This window comes from Synchiropus splendidus, chromosome 12 (genome assembly GCF_027744825.2).
Source record: "Synchiropus splendidus isolate RoL2022-P1 chromosome 12, RoL_Sspl_1.0, whole genome shotgun sequence".
NCBI lineage: Eukaryota > Metazoa > Chordata > Actinopteri > Syngnathiformes > Callionymidae > Synchiropus > Synchiropus splendidus.
In genome coordinates this window covers 9,482,244-9,502,262 of record NC_071345.1, presented here as the reverse complement: position 1 = coordinate 9,502,262, position 20,019 = coordinate 9,482,244, and the positions used below count along the sequence as shown (strand labels likewise).

Sequence of the window (20,019 nt, the reverse complement as noted above, 5' to 3'; positions counted from 1 at the left end):
AGCCGCCATGGAGACTCTTACCAACACCACTGGATTATTACCTTCCGTGTTCACCGGAGAGCTGGAGGCGCGCAGACCCAGCTTGTGGAGACCCTGGGTGGGAGATGACGGACACGCGCTGAGACGCAAAGTAAGACTCGCCATTATTGCTGCTGAAATTGTACCGTTTGGAGTCGAAAACTCACCGCTTTCTCGTTTACTTTCAGTCGGAACAGATGCGTCACGAACCCTCTGGAGCCAAGCATCCAAAAGCCCCGCAGGTCGTTCACCCAGTCAAGTAAGTTCTTTCTCTCCCCTCTCCACCCCAAAACCAGTCTGTATCTCGTAAACTTACCCCGACTTTCTCTCTTCAAGGTTGTTCTGGCCCAAATCCAAGTGCTTCGACTACCTGTACCAGGACGCAGAGATGCTCCTGCGCAACTACCCGGTGCAGGCGACCATCTGCCCGTACCAGGACTCCAGCAGCGACGAAGACAGCGACGAGGAAGACGAGGAGATGATGGAGAAAGAGCTGAACTGAAAACCTACACCCTCGCTCTCCTTATATTTAATATTTATTCGTGTATATATATCTGTACATAGCTCTTTTATAATATCGATATACGCCAATGTAAAATCTTAAATTATTTCTGAACGCTTCTACCTCTTTTGTATTTTGTTGGAACCTTCAATAAAATGCGTCAAAGAAACTCTGTTGCGTGGAACTGAATATCTGTTCTGAATATCTACTCAAATATCCGTTATTATATTATAAGTAGCGTTTCACAGCCGTTTGCTACATTCACGTCTGTTTCGTTTCAAACACTCCCATGTTTAAATATCAATATATTCAATGGCTCAGCTCAAGATCAATCCACAGATACTTAAAGCTCACATGAGTTAAGCGACGTCTTCGCTTCTCTTCCTGTCAGCGCAACAGTTGGTGTCCTATCACACCAGCTACAACGACAACTGTCCTGACTTTACAGTGGGTCATAAACGCACCATTTCCGGCTCGGTGTGAACCGCGTGGTGACACGTGGTAGGTGACGTTGGTCTCAGGAAACGCGTGCTGGTAAAGGATGGACCGGATGACTGTTGTAAATCACGTCTGAGGCGAAAATAACCCCACGTGAATGACTTTTTAATGTATTTCATTTATTGCACGTGAGTTAATGTTTTATATATAGCACAAAAGTGCTTCAAGAAAAAGGGCCATGGAATATTTATTGACATTATTCCCTTTAAAAAAAACAGTGTATTCTGGAAATGTATAACACAATCATCTTGAGATTACACATAATACAACACAAATATTTTTTGTATTATGAAAGTATTCAAAGAGTTGTTCTTCTGTGAAGTATCACGTCGCTCTTTATCTTAATACTCATTATTAGTATTAGTATTAGTATTAGTCTGATTGTCAAGATGGAAAATCCAAAAAACATTTATGAATAATAAAATCTTTGCTCACATTTGTGAGACAAAGTTTGAAACTGATATTTAAAATTTTATTCCATTAAATGAAGGAATATTTAGGTCAGGAAGAAAGTAGAATCTTAGAAATAAAGAGCCAACATGAGCAAACATGAGACAAAAAAATGAGAAATGCTGCATATGATCTCGTGTTCAAAGTTGAACTGGTTAAGCAAGAAAAAAACTGTGTCATAACACAACAAACTCCGCCACTGAACTCCGTTCATCTTGTCTCTTGCACCAAAAGTTGCCTTCATGTTTTGTGTTATAATTATTAATAATATGTTGACTTTTATACTCATGAATTTGACTCATATGTTTTTGATGTTCATATCAAGTTATTTAAATATTAATGTTTTAATATTCATGATTTCACATCAGTGAGATATAACCCTCCTAGCCTATTGAAAATTCTCAAAAATAATGTTGATGTATGAATTTGTCAATCTCTCTCTCTCTTTTTTTTATGCTGTTTAATCCTCTGCATTGATGCCTTCAACTCTTCACCCTCTCCTGGCGCGATGCTCTGCTCTGCCGTGGGAAACCAGAGCATCATGTGAGGTGTTAACTTTGCACCCCTCATTGAGAGACTCTGTGGAGACACAGCTTTGACTGAACTGTCGACCTCCAGATTCCATCTCATGAGCGCCACATTTTTATTCAATTATTTCCCTGTTGCCGACTGAATCTAGCTGCTTATGTTCTCACACTCTTATTAGGTGGAAAAAAATCCTCCTTTTACTTTAGTCCTTTAGTGTCCCACCAGGTCAGAATGACTCTTCGCCTCCTAAAAAAGCGATTCCCGTGTGGACTGACTTTGGTCCCGCACTAGTGAGGTGTAAACCTTTATTTCAGTGTTTAGTCCAGGTAATGTTTGTGGGCACAGCGGCGGCGCATGCTCTCTCGAGAGGTCAAGCATGTGTCTCAGCACTCCTCACCCCTGAAGGTGTGTGTTTCCTCACATCCAGATTTCACACCGGCCCCTGGGAAAGGACGGCATGTGCCCGCACGGCTCGGCACAGTTCACCCAAGCTTCTCCAAAAATGAAAACAAATAACAATAATTTAAGCTTCCCTTAAAAATCATATTTAAATCTACTTATTGAAACAATGTGTCATGTTCACACCTGGGTCTGTTCTGTTTTTATTCTAGTAATTCATCTGAAAATGTCCTTATTAATTGTATTCTTCTTACACGTGTGACTGAAATGTTTGTGGTTGGTGTTGAATAGCCGGATTCATCCAGTGTATCACAGGAGCTTGGCTCATGCCGCCGCATCATCGACGGTGTGGTGTTGACCTCTGGAGGTGAGCAGACTTCACACCAGAGCAAGTGACACGAGTGATCCCGCCAGCTCTGACACGCTGCCCTGGGAAAGAGCCCCTGTCGACCGGGAGCTGAAGAGGTCGGCATCATTCTATCACCACGGCGATTTCAAGTCTCAGTTATGCTCCATAAATCACAGAGCAGCAGATCACATGACAGGACACGTCAATGCTGAGATGCTGAGACAAATTTAGAATGGAGAATGTCTAAAGACATCCATCTGGTTTATTTGGCTTCTGTGAAAATTTGGATGCAAGAGAAGAAGTTTTGGCTGGGTGGAAATAATTCACCTGAAAATTAACTTTTAATGTGGTGAAATCTGGAGGTCATGAGTTCACATCAGAGGCCACCGTGTCTCTCAGTGAGGCGTGCAAAGTTTACACCTCACATGCTTCGCGATGGACCGGTTTCCCGCAGCAGAGCCAGGAGAGGGTGAAGAGTTCGAGTCGCCAATGCAAAGAACTTGGTAACAGAACGGGAATAGGAGAAAGACACATCTCAATTAATCTCAGTTTAATGGTATGAGAATATATGCCACAAGAAGCCACATGTTTCAATGTGAATGAATTTGGTATATTACTGAATCAAATGATGGACCCATACATACATTTAAACAAGAAAATATTGTTTATTTTCCATCAGTTTGACAATGGCACAATAAATCAGGATGGTGGCTACATTCAAGTTTTTATATCACCTTATTTAAACTAAAGCTTTTTTAATGTCTTCAAAATATTTGTATAAGAATTTCTATTTTATAAGAAATTCAAGTAGATTCAGCGTTCTGGAAACCCTGGCCATTGTGTAGCGAAAAACAAAAGCAAACAAAAGTTTCAGGGATTCCTCCATGTTTGTTGTTGTTGTTATCATCCTAGCTGCCACGTGTCTTGTGCATCAGTGTGATCAGTGGACCAGCAACTCCTGCACTTACAAAGGTTCCCTGTTGTCTGGAGAGCAAACTGCTAAATAAAATAATATAAAATAAAAAATATTATTAAGATTATTATTAAAATTATTTTTAAGTGAGTAGTAGTTGTAATAAAGTTGTAATTAATAGTCCCACCACTATGTGCCTGAGTATGCATAATAAAAAATGTAAATTTAGACACTACATTTCTTGTGTTCTGGTGGAATATGGCGCTCATTGTCAATCATTTTCTCATTAAATCAGGGCATTAGCAAGGTGACAATGGGCGGGAGGCTGTGAACAGTGGTGCGAGCCGAGACACCAGCCAAGGTGACAAAGTGTGACTTGACCTGGTTCAGCCGGGGACTGCAGCGGCAGCTTCCCAGAGTCACACCAGTGCAGCCAGTCACATGGAATGAGGGAGACGGGGCACTGTTTTGGATACCAGGAAAAGTGAAAAATAAAACAGATAAATACATTTCTCCACAGATGCTAGTTTAGTTTTTAGTTAGCATTAGAGGAACACACCTTAGTAAGCTACAACAATTGTTGACAATTACCTGCAAACCAAGTCAGTTAAACATTTCAGAGAGAAAGAACATCAATTATGAAGTTAAATGAACTAAAAGGAGGCAGTCTGGAGTGAAATGAAACTATTTATTCTTCTATTATTGTATGTTCCGTTTCATAACTACAAGTGAAAACGTTCCGACTCTGTACTTGGAAGGTGTGACCTTAACATCATTTAGTTCTCAGCATTTTGGACAGAATAGTTAAGTCGGAAACTCAAACAATAGAATGCACCACGTCATAGAGTGTTTTTTTATTTGAATTTCCGTGACAATTATTTACAGTTGTAAAACTTCCTCTGGCCGCTAGAATCTGAATCAGAATCAGAATAGAATGTATTGCCATGGTCAGTGGGGGTTCACCAACTAGGAAAGTGCTCCGAATAAAATAAAATAAAATAAAATAAAATAAAATAAAATAAAATAAAATAAAATAAAATAAAATAAAATAACAAAGGCTAATCGCAAATTTAACTGTTCTATGGCTGAAAGGAAGAAGCTGTTCCTGTGATGGGAGGTTCTGGTCTGGATGGACTGTAGCCTCCTGCCAGAGGGAAGAGGAACAAACAGTCCATGTCCAGGGTGAGAAGGGTCGGCTCTGATCCGACCTGCACGTCTCTGGGTCCTGGAGACATACAGGTCCTGAAGAGGTGGCAGGCTGCAACCCATCACCTTCTCAGCAGAACGTACGATGTGCTGCAGCCTGCTCTTGTCCCTGGAGGTGGAGCTGTTGTACCAGACAGTGATGGAGAAGGTGAGGATGGACTGATGATGGCTGTGCAGAACTCCACAAGCAACTTCGTCGGCAGTCGTAGTTTTTGTAACTGCCTCAAGAAGAACATTCTCTGCTGGGCCTTCGTGATGAGGGACCTGATGGTTGGCTCCCATTTGAGGTCCTCAGTGATGGAGGTTCCTAGGAAGCAGAAGGAGTCCTCAATAGGAATGGGTAAACCAGCCAACATGAGAGGGGACAGAGAAACTGTTACTCTCCTGAAGTCTATGACCATCTCCACTGTCTTCTGGGCGTTGAGCTCCAGGTTGTTGTTGCTGCACCAGGACACCAGCCGGTCCACCTCCCTCCTGTAAGCCGACTCATCTCCATCTGAGATGAGCCCCATGATGGTGGTGTCATCCGCAAACTTGATCAGTGGCACTTGGAATTTTTCAGGGTAAATTCACCATGTTCCTCAAAGTTCTTCGTGATCTTCACCGGTGAACAACAAAGCGCACAGCTTTGTTTACCTGCAAAGCGACTACAACATGGCGACTTCCGGTTTTAATGACGTCCTCCATAGCTTGTTTTCACCCTTTGTTTTGTGAAGACAGTTTGTGAAGACAAACGTGGTTTACTTAGAGTTCAAGTCATAAACTATTTGAATATAGAGACGTTTCGCGTTTTTACTGAAAAGAACAAACGTGAGATAAACGTTTGGGCGGAGAGTTTGTTATTTGAGTTTCTTTCATTTCTTTTTTCATTATTTTATTAACCATCTTAAATATTATGACAAATATATATATATTGTTTATTAGAGATATAATCTGAAATTATTAAATTAAGTCATATATAATACAGTACAGTATCTTAAGACGAGAAATTTTGATGCGTCGCTACAACTTGTCCACTGGGTGGCAGTGTAGCACCAACCGTGAAATTGTCTTCACGTCAGCGCGTGGCGCTGAGCGCTTGTTGCTGCTTCTGTTTACAAGTGCTTCATAAACATATATATATATATATATATATATATATATATATATATATATATATATATATATATATATATATATATATATATATATATATATATATTTGTCCTCCATAGTTTTTTTCCAATGACACGTGGTTGTTTTCAGTCATTAAAATGTGACATAATCTGATATGAATGAAGACAAGATGTGATTGACTTGAAAGATACAGTCAGAATGTCGGTTGCTCTTCATCTGTTTGATATTGTGGCTTGTTTTTTTCCTGTATTTTTCTCGATTGCTGGATTAGGATGAGACTTCCAGACGTCCAGCTTGACACTGTGAGACAATATAAAAAATATTTTCAGATTTAATTCACTTTAATTGTATTAAAGGAAGGTCCATCATAGCATTTTGCACCCCCATAGTGATGATAAACATATCAGAATAAAAGATTCATAGTGTTCAACTCTGGAGAGTAAAGATGAATACATGAAAATAGTCACCCAAAATAAAACACAAGACAACAGGTAAAGTACTTCATGTAATTTAAAACAGTCTTTCAAACTGGGTGTCGGTTATCATGTAGAAATATTAGAAAATAAGTGTATAAATAATAACATAATAAATAAATAATAATAAATATAAATAAATAACATAATTTGGAAACTGAGTGAAACTAATCTTGTTGTTTTTCCTCTAGAAAACAAAAATATTATTGGAAAAAAAAAATCGAAATATCAATTCAAATGAATACAGGTACACACTTTGATCCCAAGAAAAATAACTAAGGGAAGTGTTTGAATAAAATAACCAGGGGTCGATAAGGCATTACGTTTAATGTTTATAAAGTCTTAATACTGGTATCATTTGGTATTCATTTCAATTGCAAACTCAAAATACAAACAAACAATAACAAAAACGAATTTTTAAATAATGGTTTGAATTTTTTGCTGATCTGAAATATGCATTTTTCACCGAACATAAACACCAGATCAAAATGTTGAGTATAATGTGCATTTTAATTCACCAGGAAATATAACCTCCCCAGTGCCTCCACTGAGTTCTCGGCAAATAATGATCATCTAAGTGATTTTAACAAAAAAAAAAAAATATTACTTGTAGATGTGCAATCTACAATTGTGTGTGAGTAAATAATCATCTTAAAACATATTGTTTTCAAATATGATGTATTTTGTCATGCTTTGATCATCAAAAGTGTCACCCTGTTTTGCTCCAGCGCAACACATGGGTGGTTTGGGAGATGCCTGCGCTTGGCTCAGACAGTGACGGGAGACGTGATATTTTAATTTCAGAAGGCCCCACTTGATGCTCACGCTGTGATCCTGATTCAAAACATCTTTGGTTCCTGGTGTTGGGGAGTAAGTCGCTGCACATGTTTGTCCTCGCTGCTCTTATATCCACGGCACATGGTTCCAGACTTCTCTCACCTATCAGTCCCACACGTCGGCGTGAGTCAGGCCAATGTGCCGCTCCCCACCTTCCTGTCCAGCCTCCACTTAAACAGTTAGTTTGGTCTCCTCTCTCCTAGATTGTGTGCTGTGGAGATAATTACAATTTCAGCAACGTTTGCCAGGTGATTACCTCATAATCCCCTATTTCATTTGATAAGTCACGCATTGATTCAACTCAGAGTTGGACCTAATGGAGTATCTCGTCCAGCGACAGAGCCATTTGTATTCTGGGGCAAAAGGACAACGGCGGATTGGAGGCAGAAAAACAGCCCGGAAGAAAAGAAGCATCCTGAAGGCAAACATGGCGGATACAGTCGCGCGTCGGAGGAGGATCCTTAAATCAAGTTGCTCTCTGTGTCTGTGTGCAGGAAGGGCTGACGGGAGTGGTGGGTGAAGACTGAAGGCGAGAGAGACCTGCTTGGTATTCACCTGCCTCTCTGGATCAATAAAGGTAATTTGGGCTGATTCCTCCCTGTAGGCCTCTTAGCAGACAGAAGGGGGAGCGAGGTCAGCCGCCGCTAGGCTGCCAGGGGCCGGAATAACTTAGCAACACACTCTGGAAAACACTGAGAGAATCCATTCTACGGTCTATTATTACCATCGGAAATAGTGTTTGTAGTCATAATGTTAATATTCATCACCAGTGGGAGTGAAATTCAAGTGTTGAAAACATAAATCGGGCTGTTGACTTTGCATTGCTGCTCAAAAACAGACCACTTTTATAACCGAAAACCTACCACCAGAGCTTGTTTCATGACATCTACTACACCACACATGGTTCATATACATATAGTTGTGATGCACACCAGCAGCGGAGGCATGTTTATAGGTTTATCGGTGTTTTTACTTCTGACAAAGTCATGAAATACATGTTTACCGAACAAATGTGTGACACTATTCTTCCTTGCAGACTTTACTATTGAAAAAAGACAAATTTTAAACGCGGTATATGACAGAATTAAACCATTTAGTAACCTGCTGAACAACACTTGCATCTTCAACAACCAGATGTACTTCACACGACAACCACTAGATGGTGACATAACGCCAAATCACGGTCACAAAGCAAAACTGAGCTCATGAATAACCTACAATAGTTTATTACTTTTATATAGATTTTAAGTACATTAAAGTTTTTAAAATACTCGCTCCAGTCTGATCTGCCAGTTGGGCTTGTGTTTAATACCTGCACACAGGAGAACCGTGTTTTTGGTGAAGGATGGTCAGAGGCCACTCACCAGGTGTGGAGAAAACACGCTTAGTTACTTGGTAACATGACATTACATAGATACATAACTTCTCCAGCGAGATGGGAACACACAGCTTTTTTGATGTCTGAAGAAACTCCATCAATATTAATGAACACAGGTGCTCAGGTGGGAAGAGGACGAACTCTACGTTTATGAAGTAATAACCTGAGTATTTTTGATGCTAGCTACATGCTAGCATGTAGCTACATTTGATCCAAACAAATAAATAATTAGTTTCCATATTTAGCACGGATAATTTATTTTTAATGTTTAGGCATGTTTTATTATTTACAGGGGTAAATATGAAATCTATTTTATCTTGCAGTGTTTGCTCATCATTGTTGTGGTTTTCTTGAATTGGTTGGTGTTGACTTCAACGAATTGACTTTAGCTTGGATGCTACCGTCATAATAACCGCATTTGTTTTAAATCTGTATTTATTTACAGCATTTGTGCCCATTTTTGTGTTCCAGGTTGCATAACAGTTGTAAAAATAAAATTTCAATCTGATCTGAGAATTAAATAATAAATGTAAACAATACATTATTTTATTATTTAATTACTATTTAATAAACAAAACAATTTAAGGTGAGACAATGCAAATTTTACGGTGACAGATAAATAAAAATCCTGACTGAAGAAGTCTTGCCACCTGGTTCCTGAAATATGAACATACTTTAATATGCAGTTATGCTTTAGATTTAGATACTGTTACACTAGTTAGTTAGACACTAGTTAGTTACTAAACTAAACAGTGTTTTTGTTGAGCCTTGTGCATATATAAATATATATATATATATACATACATATATATATATATATATATATATATATATATATATATATATATATATATACACACACACACAAACATATTAGGGGTGGGATTCGATTTAAAATTAATTTGAGAATTTGTGATTAAATATTCTCAATTAATCGCAGTTTAATCATATGAGAATATATGCCACAAGAAGCCACATTTTTCCATTTGAATGAATTTGGTATATTACTGAACAAATGATGGACCCATACATACATTTAAACAACAAAATATTGTTTATTTTGCATCAGTTTGACAATAGCACAATAAATCACGATGGTGTCTATGTTCAAGTTTTTATATCACCTGATTTAAACTAAAGGTCTTTTAATATCCTGAAAATATGTGTATAAGAATTTCAATTTTATAAGAATTTCCAGTACATTCAGAGTAGTGGAAACCCTGGCCATTGTGTAGCGAAAAACATCCCAGAACAAAAGCTTTTGTTTGCTTTTGTTCAGGGCTTCCTCCATGTTTGTTGTTGTTGTTATCATCCTAGCTGCCACGTGTCTAGTGCATCAGTGTGATCAGTGGAGCAGGAACTATATATATATATATATATATATATATATATATATATATATATATATATATATATATATATATACTTTTATTTTTTGCGGGGGACAACATTCCTATAAACATATATATATATATATATACATATATATATATTTTTAAGTATTATATTTTTGTCTAAAGTTGTTCCCATCATCATCATTATCAGTCAGTCGTGTGAAAAACATCAATTTATAAATTTCCGCTCGTGAAATTAGAGCGGCTTCATTCATCAGCAGCTCCGTCAGAAGCTGAAAATCGACCCAAACTTCACCCCGGGCATGAACTCCGGCAACAGAAAAATGAGAGGGCTAGTTGTTTCACTTCCGCCGAGCCTCCCCAGTTGGACCCGGCGAGACAGCCTGGTGGTGGCTGCGGAGAATTTCAAAGCCTCGCAGTGATGGAGCATGAAGAGGACGGGTCCAGAGGTGGCAGCAGGGCGCTTACATCAGCAGGTCAGGGCTCATAAATTACCATGGAAACAGGACTGTCGGGCTCAGCCACCAGTGACTCACATGTGCACACACACAGTACACACTCCACATAGACAGACGCACAAACACAGGCTGTAAACAACACTGACACATTCCCTCAAGAAGAGCACACCACCATCAAGCGGCAACACAACCAGACGCAAGAAAAAAGGCAAACAACAGACAGACACTTGCACGCACACACAAACCCGCATGCTTGTCTATATATTTATGTAGAGTAACACACACATATACTGATACAGCTTACACACTCATACGTGCACAGTTATAGACTCTTGCAGACACATTAACACAGCATCTCACACACACTCGGATTTCTGTCCTTGCAGGGGACATTGCAAGGTTGTGGTTATGGCTAACCATAACCAGAGTCCTGGTTATGGTTAGCCATAACCGCAACTTACACCCAGTCAAATGTTGTCCACAGTTTTCTAAAGAACTGGTCTCCACAAAGTAGGATGAACAAGTCCACTCACTCGTCCCCCAGCCTCTCCCCTAAAACCCAACCATCCAAAGCAAATGGTTAAACCTAACCAGGACTCTGAACCAAACCTAAACCTAGTTATAGTGACCCTGTAATTTTGAAGTTCTAACCCTCAAATTGAGACTTTTGTGGGGATAAAAATGTCCCCACAAGGAAAAATGAGAAATGAGCTCACACACAGATGTAGTCACCAGAGCACACACAGGAGTGCATGTGAAACCCACAAACTCAGAGTTGCTCAAACTACAACTGTTTTTGTTGCACTTCCAAAAAAAAAAAAAAAATGACGGGCGGGTCGTGGCCTCTGACTCTGCACTCTCGGGGTTCACGGAGAGCCTGGGCAGCAACTGATAGGCGTGGAAGATGTCGTCCGTCATGTGGGGTCACCAGTCTTTCTGGAATGTTGCCTGTCATGTCGGAGATGCTGAAGTGCCTCTCAGGAGGGAAGGAGGACTTGTTGAATTGAGAGGACATCATGAGTTATAAACCTGCGCTCAGAAGGCTGGCGGATGTTTTGTTCTTCAGACATTTGGTAGCAGCATCTGATCTCCAGAGGAAGGACAGGTGATGAATAAGATGACGGTTAATGAGCGCTTGAAGACAAGGCAATACCCATCATTAAAACAGCAAACCAAACATGCTGTTATGAAATAGATAGTGATTTTTGTTACCATGAACATAGGAGCGCATACATTACTGTATATGCATGAAAATAACTTCATGGTCGCCACTTTAATATGCAGTTATGCTTTATGTTATGGGACTTATATTACCATAAATGAACATGTACTTATGGAGTATGAATGTAGTTATTCATACTGTTATTAGCCAGATATTAGCTCATAATGAATCACCATAAAGCACTAAATACTGTGTTGTTGGGCCTGGACATGGTGCAGGAATAATTGATGTTATGCTGATTCTATAAAAAAACAAACGAAAAAAAACCCAACAACAACATGAACATAGGAGCGCATACATTACTGTATATGTAGAAAAATAACTTCATGGTCGTGCACAAATTTCCGCGACAATAACTTACATTTTTTAAATAAATAATTTAAATTAGATGGTTGTTTTTTCCCTTGTGAGAAGGATATGACCACATAGTTCCTAGTTTGTTTCCAAGTTACTTAAAAGGTCCAAAGATTGACCCCTGTGGTGCACCATCTTTGAATGCAGTTTGCTTTCTGTTTGACGTTTAGACAACTCATGTAGGAGAGGTAAATATTTACACATCTGTACAGCTGAAAATGTGCGCTTAAAAAATGATGGTGACAGAAGGAGATGAGAGTAAAAAGAAATTAAATCTTTTTGTAATTTAAAATGAATGAAAAATCAAAAGCCCATTCATCTTTCATTTATCTCCATTTAAAGACCTTTACCAATCCAGAAAACATCCATTTAAAAACGTCTCTAATAAGTTTGGACGTGTAGCGAAACCATATCTGCAGCGACAGAACGGCTTCCAGCAGCAGAGAACATAGTTTCAAGTGTCTGTCAGAAATGTGGCTAATACTCCATTTTTGCCTGCCACATCTCAGCCGCCAACTTCAATTATCTTTGGAAAATTATTAATTGTTTCTTGAGGAAGCGCATATTAATAGTCCGACATGTGCGGAACTGTTTGACTTAGCCGGCGAGTTATTTCCATTCTTGTCGCCCGACCTAATCACCATATCTTATTATCATTCACATGAAAACGCTAATTACAAAGGCAGGGTGAACCTGATTTATGCTAATGGAAACGTGAACGTGTGACAGACGCATTAATCTAGAGTATAGGACCCCGCGCTGGTGTTAGCTGTGATTAGCATGTGATTACCATCGCGCGGGTTATATCTACTGCGGCGGCCGGCGTCTGAAGGGCTGCTGGAAATCGCTTTTTACCGGCAGGGAATGAGGCGGCGGCTCTCCACCGCACGAGTGGCGGTGTAAAATGAACAATTGAGATTGTTTTCTTTAAACCTATATAGCCAATCAGCTTGCAGCATCCGGGATATTTATTGCTCATTATGCTTTGTTTATGTGCCTCGGGGATTATTCGCTTAATCTGAGTTCAAGGAAGAGACTGCCGTGTAATTATGGAGGGATTTATTCATGACTTTAACTCACTCAGACGTAGAAAGAGGGCTGTGAAAGTGAAGTTCATCTGTGCACCTGTGTTTACTGCAGCTACTGTTGAGTCGCGTTTGGTAGCGACAGGTTTCATGGCAGAGTCATTGTCTTTCTGTTACACTCATGACAGAGGCTTGTTTATAGTCAAAGTTTCCAACCGTTGACATGCAGTCGTGGCGACGAAAACCTACCTTTTTGAGGCAGGACGTGTCAGTTAAATGGAGATAACACATTGCAGGAGAGTGACTAGCAACAAGGAAAGAGATAACTCTGATTCTAAAATGTAAACCACCCGCTTGGCTGTTGCAAGTATGATGAATAAATCAAGCTACACTATTGTTTCCTGTCAAATATAAGCATTTTTCCACGACTTATGACACATCCGTCATACCGTCTTTTGACATTGCAAAACACACGTCTCTTCATAAATACGAACCTCACAGCGAGCTAATTCTTTAACGCGATGGAAAAATACATCGGCAATGGTGAAGTTCCATTTATTTATGACTATGGAAAAATCGTCTGGAAACATTACGAAGGGTTGTCATGGCACTGTTTTTATATTGTTACAGGAAGCTATTTCATACTCAATACCATTTTCAATATCACAGGAATAAAAAAAAAGACATTAAAACAAGTTTTGTAAACATGAAAAACAGAACCGCTTAAAAAAACCCCAATTAATTTAAAATAATAAAATTAAGTATGAATAATAATAAAATAATACAAATGGAAATTAATTTTAAAAATAAATATATAAAGCTCAGGACATGTTTACTTACAAAATATACATAAATATTATACAATTCAGTAATTTATTTTCAAGCTTTTAGAGCTCATGTTTTCGTTGATTTTCAACCATTTCTTAGCTTCAGTTTCAGGTCGACATATTCCTTTTGTAGAGGAAAACACCTTTGGTTAGCGAGCACAGGCTGCTCGCCGTAGCTAATGCTAACAAGAAAGCCTGCATTCATTGTGCAGCAAGGTAAGTGTAGCTAGCATGGGCTACAGTAGCATGTTAGCCACATCTAACAACAAACCACCCAACAATAATGCGGCCACTGACCTGACTAGCATCAGTAAGCAGAATAATACAGTAAGGTCTATGATAACTGGAAGGTTTACTAGCCTGTGTTTCCTGCTTCCTCCGAGTAGCGGAAGCTCATGTCAACAGTCTTAATGCTGCCCATTAGAATTTGCCAAATACAGAAAAAAACAGTGGCTAGTAATACTTTCACTACTCTTAAGTCTTTGCTTTTGTTGATCAATATTGCAAGGAAGGTGCTGTGTTGCTCTGCAGGGAGCCAACAGACCACCCACTCTACATCTAGATGGAGCTCTTAAAGGAAATAATGCGGTTGAAGTAGGTGAAGTTTTTACTCTCAAGTGAGGGCACAATGGTGATGTGAGAATTGATAGGCACTTGAATCAACAGAGGGGTTGCTTTAAGAAGGGTTTTTGTCCCCACATTCAGCCGCGAGGCTGTGCGACAAGCGAACCAAATGGGTTTCCTTACAACAGACGCCGGTTCCTAATCCGATGCGCTTGATCACAGGCCCATCTCTGAATCTGCCGCTGCCTTTTGAAGGGTCCAGAGTTTGGAAAACCAAAATCACATGAGACAATGACTCACATGGAGCAGCGCTGTACGCCATAACTTTGTCTTCTCTGCCAAGGAAGATGAAAGTTTTTATACTTCACATCAATTTCTTTTCATTTCTGAAGAGATAAACCAATCCCTCTATTCTGTAGTCTCCGTCAACTCATCCCTAAGTCCCCTGGCCATCCTTAATCTGAGTCACAGATGTGTTAAATGTGACACGCGGTCCTTATCGGGCTCCCAGTGGAAGTCTTCTGGACCATCTGTTCATTCGTCCAGACCACCTCTCAGCTTCCAGCGGACAGGAGGTTTGTTTTGGGAGACACAAGAGCACAAAGAGGTGGGGGGGAATCCTTCCATCCATACTTTGATCCCTCCTTTTTGAAAAGATTTGGGTGTCTCTCTCCGGCGCGCAGCATCCCTCTTGGCTTGCCTGGTCTGGAGCTGGAGGTTGGGGGCTCCAGCGCCCAGACACTTCAGCAGAATGAGCCTATTGACGAGGCGACAGATTGGCTTTGAGTGTACCTGATGGTGATCCCCCACTTCTCCCCACTGGTCCCCCTCTTCTGTCTCTCTCACAAGCCACCAAAGACAATCCCCATGTCTCCATCATTCTCATACAAATTGCCAGTGTGTAGTGGATTTAAGAGAGTGGCAGAAGCCATTGTTGGCTAATCTGTAGCAAAAGAGAGAGGTGATGTTGAGTGCGGCCCTTTTCTTAGCTGGGATTAGGTTTGGGGTTTCTCTGCTCGCCCTCTTCGGATGATGCATCAGGCTTTAGAAACAACTTGGATGGAAATTCTCTCATGGGTGGAAGAAAAGTCTGTGGCGTATCGCTGAGCGCTAAATTGGTTTCTTCCAAACACGTGGATTGTTCATGCATAATGGGATTTTTGAAGAATCTGACGGCTGAGATAACACTCGGTTTCAGTTAGAAGAGTCTGGCAAAAACAACACACGTCTCAGAATTGCATTTCGACGACAGGATCTTGCTCCGCAGAAGAGGCAGAGGAAACAGGGAACATGATCAGTGAACTTCCCGAATATGTGCTGCATGTTTTGCTGGGCTCTAGATGAGTGTGTCTCTGTCGGGAGTGTGAACCATCATTAGCTGAGCGAAGGGTCCTCTGGCTTTAATAGCTGTTCTCAGGTGTTAGCCTTGATGTGTGCTGCAATGGTGTTGTTTGCTGTTGGGAATCGGTTCCTGGCCCCCCGTCCTCCCTTGCCCTCCCTCTGCCCTGCGCCGGTCCCTCTGCACCCTGGCTAATACCAGGCTCATTACAGCGCTATCGATCGGCCCTCGCTACACGACCAAAGGGCAAAGAAGTTCTCTCCTCCCTATCTCTCCTTTGTCATCCTTTCCCCTTTCATGCCCTTTTATAATCTGCTCTGTCTTCCCCTTGCCCTTCTCTTACCTTCATCGCCGACACCGTAAAATATGAGTCCATGAAAAAGCAACCAAATGACAAGCTATGGATGATAAGGGGCCTCCACCTTGGTGACCAAACCATCTTCGGGGCTCCCACACTGACTACAATGTGTTGTTAGCTGAATTATGATACTACGCCAGTAGCAATGACAGACAGAGAATAACTATGGTAGGTTTCCAGAATGAAAAGCCAACAAGAATGTTAGAGTGATGGAGGGAAAACACAAAGAAGTTGAGTGGAGCTTTCTTTTTATTTCTATTTTTTTTTTTTTTTAGAAATATTTAATATTAACTGTTCAAACCCCAAATCCTGGCCACACGAAGACCAGGTCGGTATATATATATATATATATATATATATATATATATATATATATATATATATATATATATATATATATATATATATATGTGTATGTATATATATATATATATATATATATATATATATATATATATATATATATATATATATATATATATATATCTCGATACGGAAGTGATTATTTCAAATGATAAAGGTACTTTAAAAGTAAAAAGCAGGTGTCATTAACATGAAAACAAGAACTGCAGATGAATAATCAATGAAATAATAATTTTAAAACAATCAGGAAATGAAAAATATCTACAGTGAACTAAGAAGACATGTTGACTTGGTGCAAATAAATACAAAATAATTAACCCAAATAATGTTTATTTTCATATTTGATGTCATATCTCCATTGATTTTCATCTATTTCTACGTCTCTCTGCTTCAACCTGCATCTCTAATAGCAGAAAACACGTTACATTAGGTAGCTAGCTCGGGCTAATGGCTAACAATAAAACCCACATTCCCCTGGCAGCTAGCTAAACGCAGCTAGCTCCTCTTTTCTTCTGGAATCTGACGTTTTGCTTCAGACAGTTTTATGAAACAACCTATGTGTTTCTCTCTGAAAGTCATCGCTTCACAACAACAGGCTGCAGAGCTGTAGCTGACAACAGCTGCTGAGCTTATTGGAAATATTAACACGAAACCTTTGGCTCCTTTTTTGCTATAATGAGCAGCAACAGAGACAACATGGTGTTGGATGAACCGCGGCGTAAACGCATTCATCATGCATAACTGCGGCGTGTAACTGGCTGTCAGGTATGGCCGGTCTTTGTCAAGTCGAGTGTGACTCGTGATAAGTGCTCAACTGAGTCGTCGGTTCAACGCCCCGATCTAGTTTGCCTAGTGCCTGATCTCTCTACACACAGAGCAAGAGTCACAGTCCCTCATAAGATGGATTTTCAGACACGATATACAATATATACTGCAGTTATGTCTGATGAAAACTCCCAAGTTTTCCGTCATAAATCTTCCCCGTCCTGACTTACTCACACAGACATGAAGGAGCAATGGAAAGTTGTTTTTTTTACTCTTTTATTCATCAAACTTTCTGACTGTATCTTGTAAATTTTCCACAGACTTGTATGTCACAGCTTCTGCTTCCTATTTCGAGCACTTCAGCCGCGCTTGTTTACAGAGTTGGTACCTCCGATTATGTCACAAGATGGCGGCGGTGTTTGACCCACTTAGGAGGCTCCAGCACTCGTCTGCATCACATTATAATCCACGAGAGGATATACACTTTACTTAAAGGTCTCATCTATAATGCATTATTACTATATTCACAAGACACCAGCGGGCATTTGTAAGGCTTCATAATAGTGTACAACAACCTATAACAATGTTTATTAAGTATTATAAGGTGTGGACTACTGTTGTTTTATTTCTAATAATATTATATTATCTGATAAAGTTAAGGGTCATGATTAGGGTCTTTATAAACCTTGTCTAAGTTACCCATATTTATGAACATTCAAAACATCTTCAACAGACAGAATGGTATTTCTTCTATATAACTATGTTGTGGTTGACTTCAAGTAAGGGTTACTTTGAAGGTAAGGTACTTGTACGTACTTAAGTATCACTTTACTTTATACCACACTATATTCATTACTTATTGGTTTAAAAGTATGAACTGTTCATTTTTTTACCTGGAAGAAGAAGTAAAGCTATGTGGTGTCAGGCACAATGGCTTCTAACCCTGAGGTTAAAAGGTTGATGCCTCCACTTGAGATTATTCTTTCACCGTGGACGAGAACCGATCGGACGTCTGGGTCCGCCTGAGCATGAATCGTCAGTACTGGAGTCTGAGCCGCCTGATTTTCATAACCATTATTGCAGCGCTCCGGGTTTTAAGCAGGACAAGAGCAGTGCTAAAAAGTAGCAAATGGCTTTTGCTGGAGCCGCTACTTCTTAAGCTCAGTAATCTGCCAGACTCTTCTGCCACCTGCTCAAGGTTTTTCAGCCTTGTTGACGGTGCTGGAATGAGCATTTTGCCACTTTCATCTGTAAAGCCAAAAAATGTGAAGACCATCAGAGAGAAAAGTACAACCCTGCACCCGATTATCCCCCAAACCACAATAGAAATCGCCCTCTGCGACTCCGGGAAAACTGTATTTCCCTGCTAAACGACAGCCTGCGTCTCTGCGGGCAATTACCTCTGTGAAATTAAAGGACCCGCAGCAAATTTTTCCCTTGTAACGGGCATCGTGCAACAAAGCTTTTCTGCTGACAGAATTATTTGCATTTCTTCTGCTACAGTATCTCAGCAAGGGGTTCTCCGTCCTCTGACCTCACGAGCCGCGCCGCCTGTTTAACCATAATTGCTAGCATACAGCGACTCCTCGGCTCTGCATTTGCATCCTCTGGCGCTACGCTTGCATATATTGCGCTGGCCTTACAGTAGAGCTCTATAGTGGGGGTCTGCGCGGTGCAGGGTGCCAGGTCTCCTCTTGCTCCCCAGGTTGGCTACCTCTGACCCCCCACCTACCTCTACGTCTTTATTTCACGGCTGACAGAAGGAGTGCCAAAGCTCCTCCAGCTCGGGTGATTTATGACCAGCAGCTGCTTTTGCGGCTCATGACCTACACAGCTGGGTGTCAGATGTGGTCTCCCTGCGAGCACACACTTATCTGGCAACCCCGACATCAGTCTGCGCCGGGACGGAGGGTAAAAGAGGAGACAAGTGGAAGAAAGATGGAGTGGCAAAGACGGAGTGACAGATCGTGGAAAACAATGAGAGGAAGCAGATGAGCGTGCAGGAATAGAGACGGAGGATGGAGCTCTGCAGGATTGACAGTGAAGCAGATGTGCAGCCGTGGAACTCTCTTGGCTGAGGTCGACTAGTTTGGAAGAATCTCAGCAGCGTGGAGTTTGGCGCTGCCGGGTTGTGTTTTCGTAACTCATGTAGTCACCTCATCCATCTGATCACTATAAGAAATATTGGCTGTTCCCCAAATCAGAGTTGAAAAACTGAGCATGTCAATGGAAAATATTGGAGGGAAAAATGATAAAACATAGTCCCACACTGAGATACTTCATGCAAGGCCGCAAACGCTTAAAATAAATACAATAAATTACAAAATGATGAAAAAAGGAATAAAAAACGGAATTAAAAGCAAAATAATACAATAAAAAATAAATATTATTTTGCAACAAAACACAAAAGATGAATCCATTCTGAATCATAATAATAAAAAATAAAACATTAAGTCAATTGGAATGAAATAAAATAATTATAGCAAAGGAGCAGTTTGAATAGCACTCTGCGTGGCATGAAGAAGAGTGGGAGGGGCCGCAGTGTGGTCAGATACCAAGAACACATTTGGGCAGAATTGATGAGAGGAAAAGTCACGGTGGTCCAGCACCACTAGGGGTCTGTCAGTGCATGTCACTGAAGTGATCTGCAACTGTTCTTCCGTGGACTCCAGGTTGACACGGTTGGTGGCCTGTTGTAGCTCACAGAAGGGTCTGCTGCAAC

The 20,019-nt window shown here is 40.4% G+C and overlaps 1 protein-coding gene across 1 annotated transcript; it reads left to right on the top strand.

The window, feature by feature from the left end:
* Window positions 1–520, top strand: ripply2 (ripply transcriptional repressor 2). The gene is made up of 3 exons (XM_053881742.1): window positions 1–130; window positions 207–277; window positions 355–520. Exons 1-3 carry the CDS (start codon window positions 8–10, stop codon window positions 518–520), a joined length of 360 nt encoding a protein of 119 aa, XP_053737717.1. The 5' UTR covers window positions 1–7.
* Window positions 521–20,019: the final 19,499 nt, after the last annotated feature.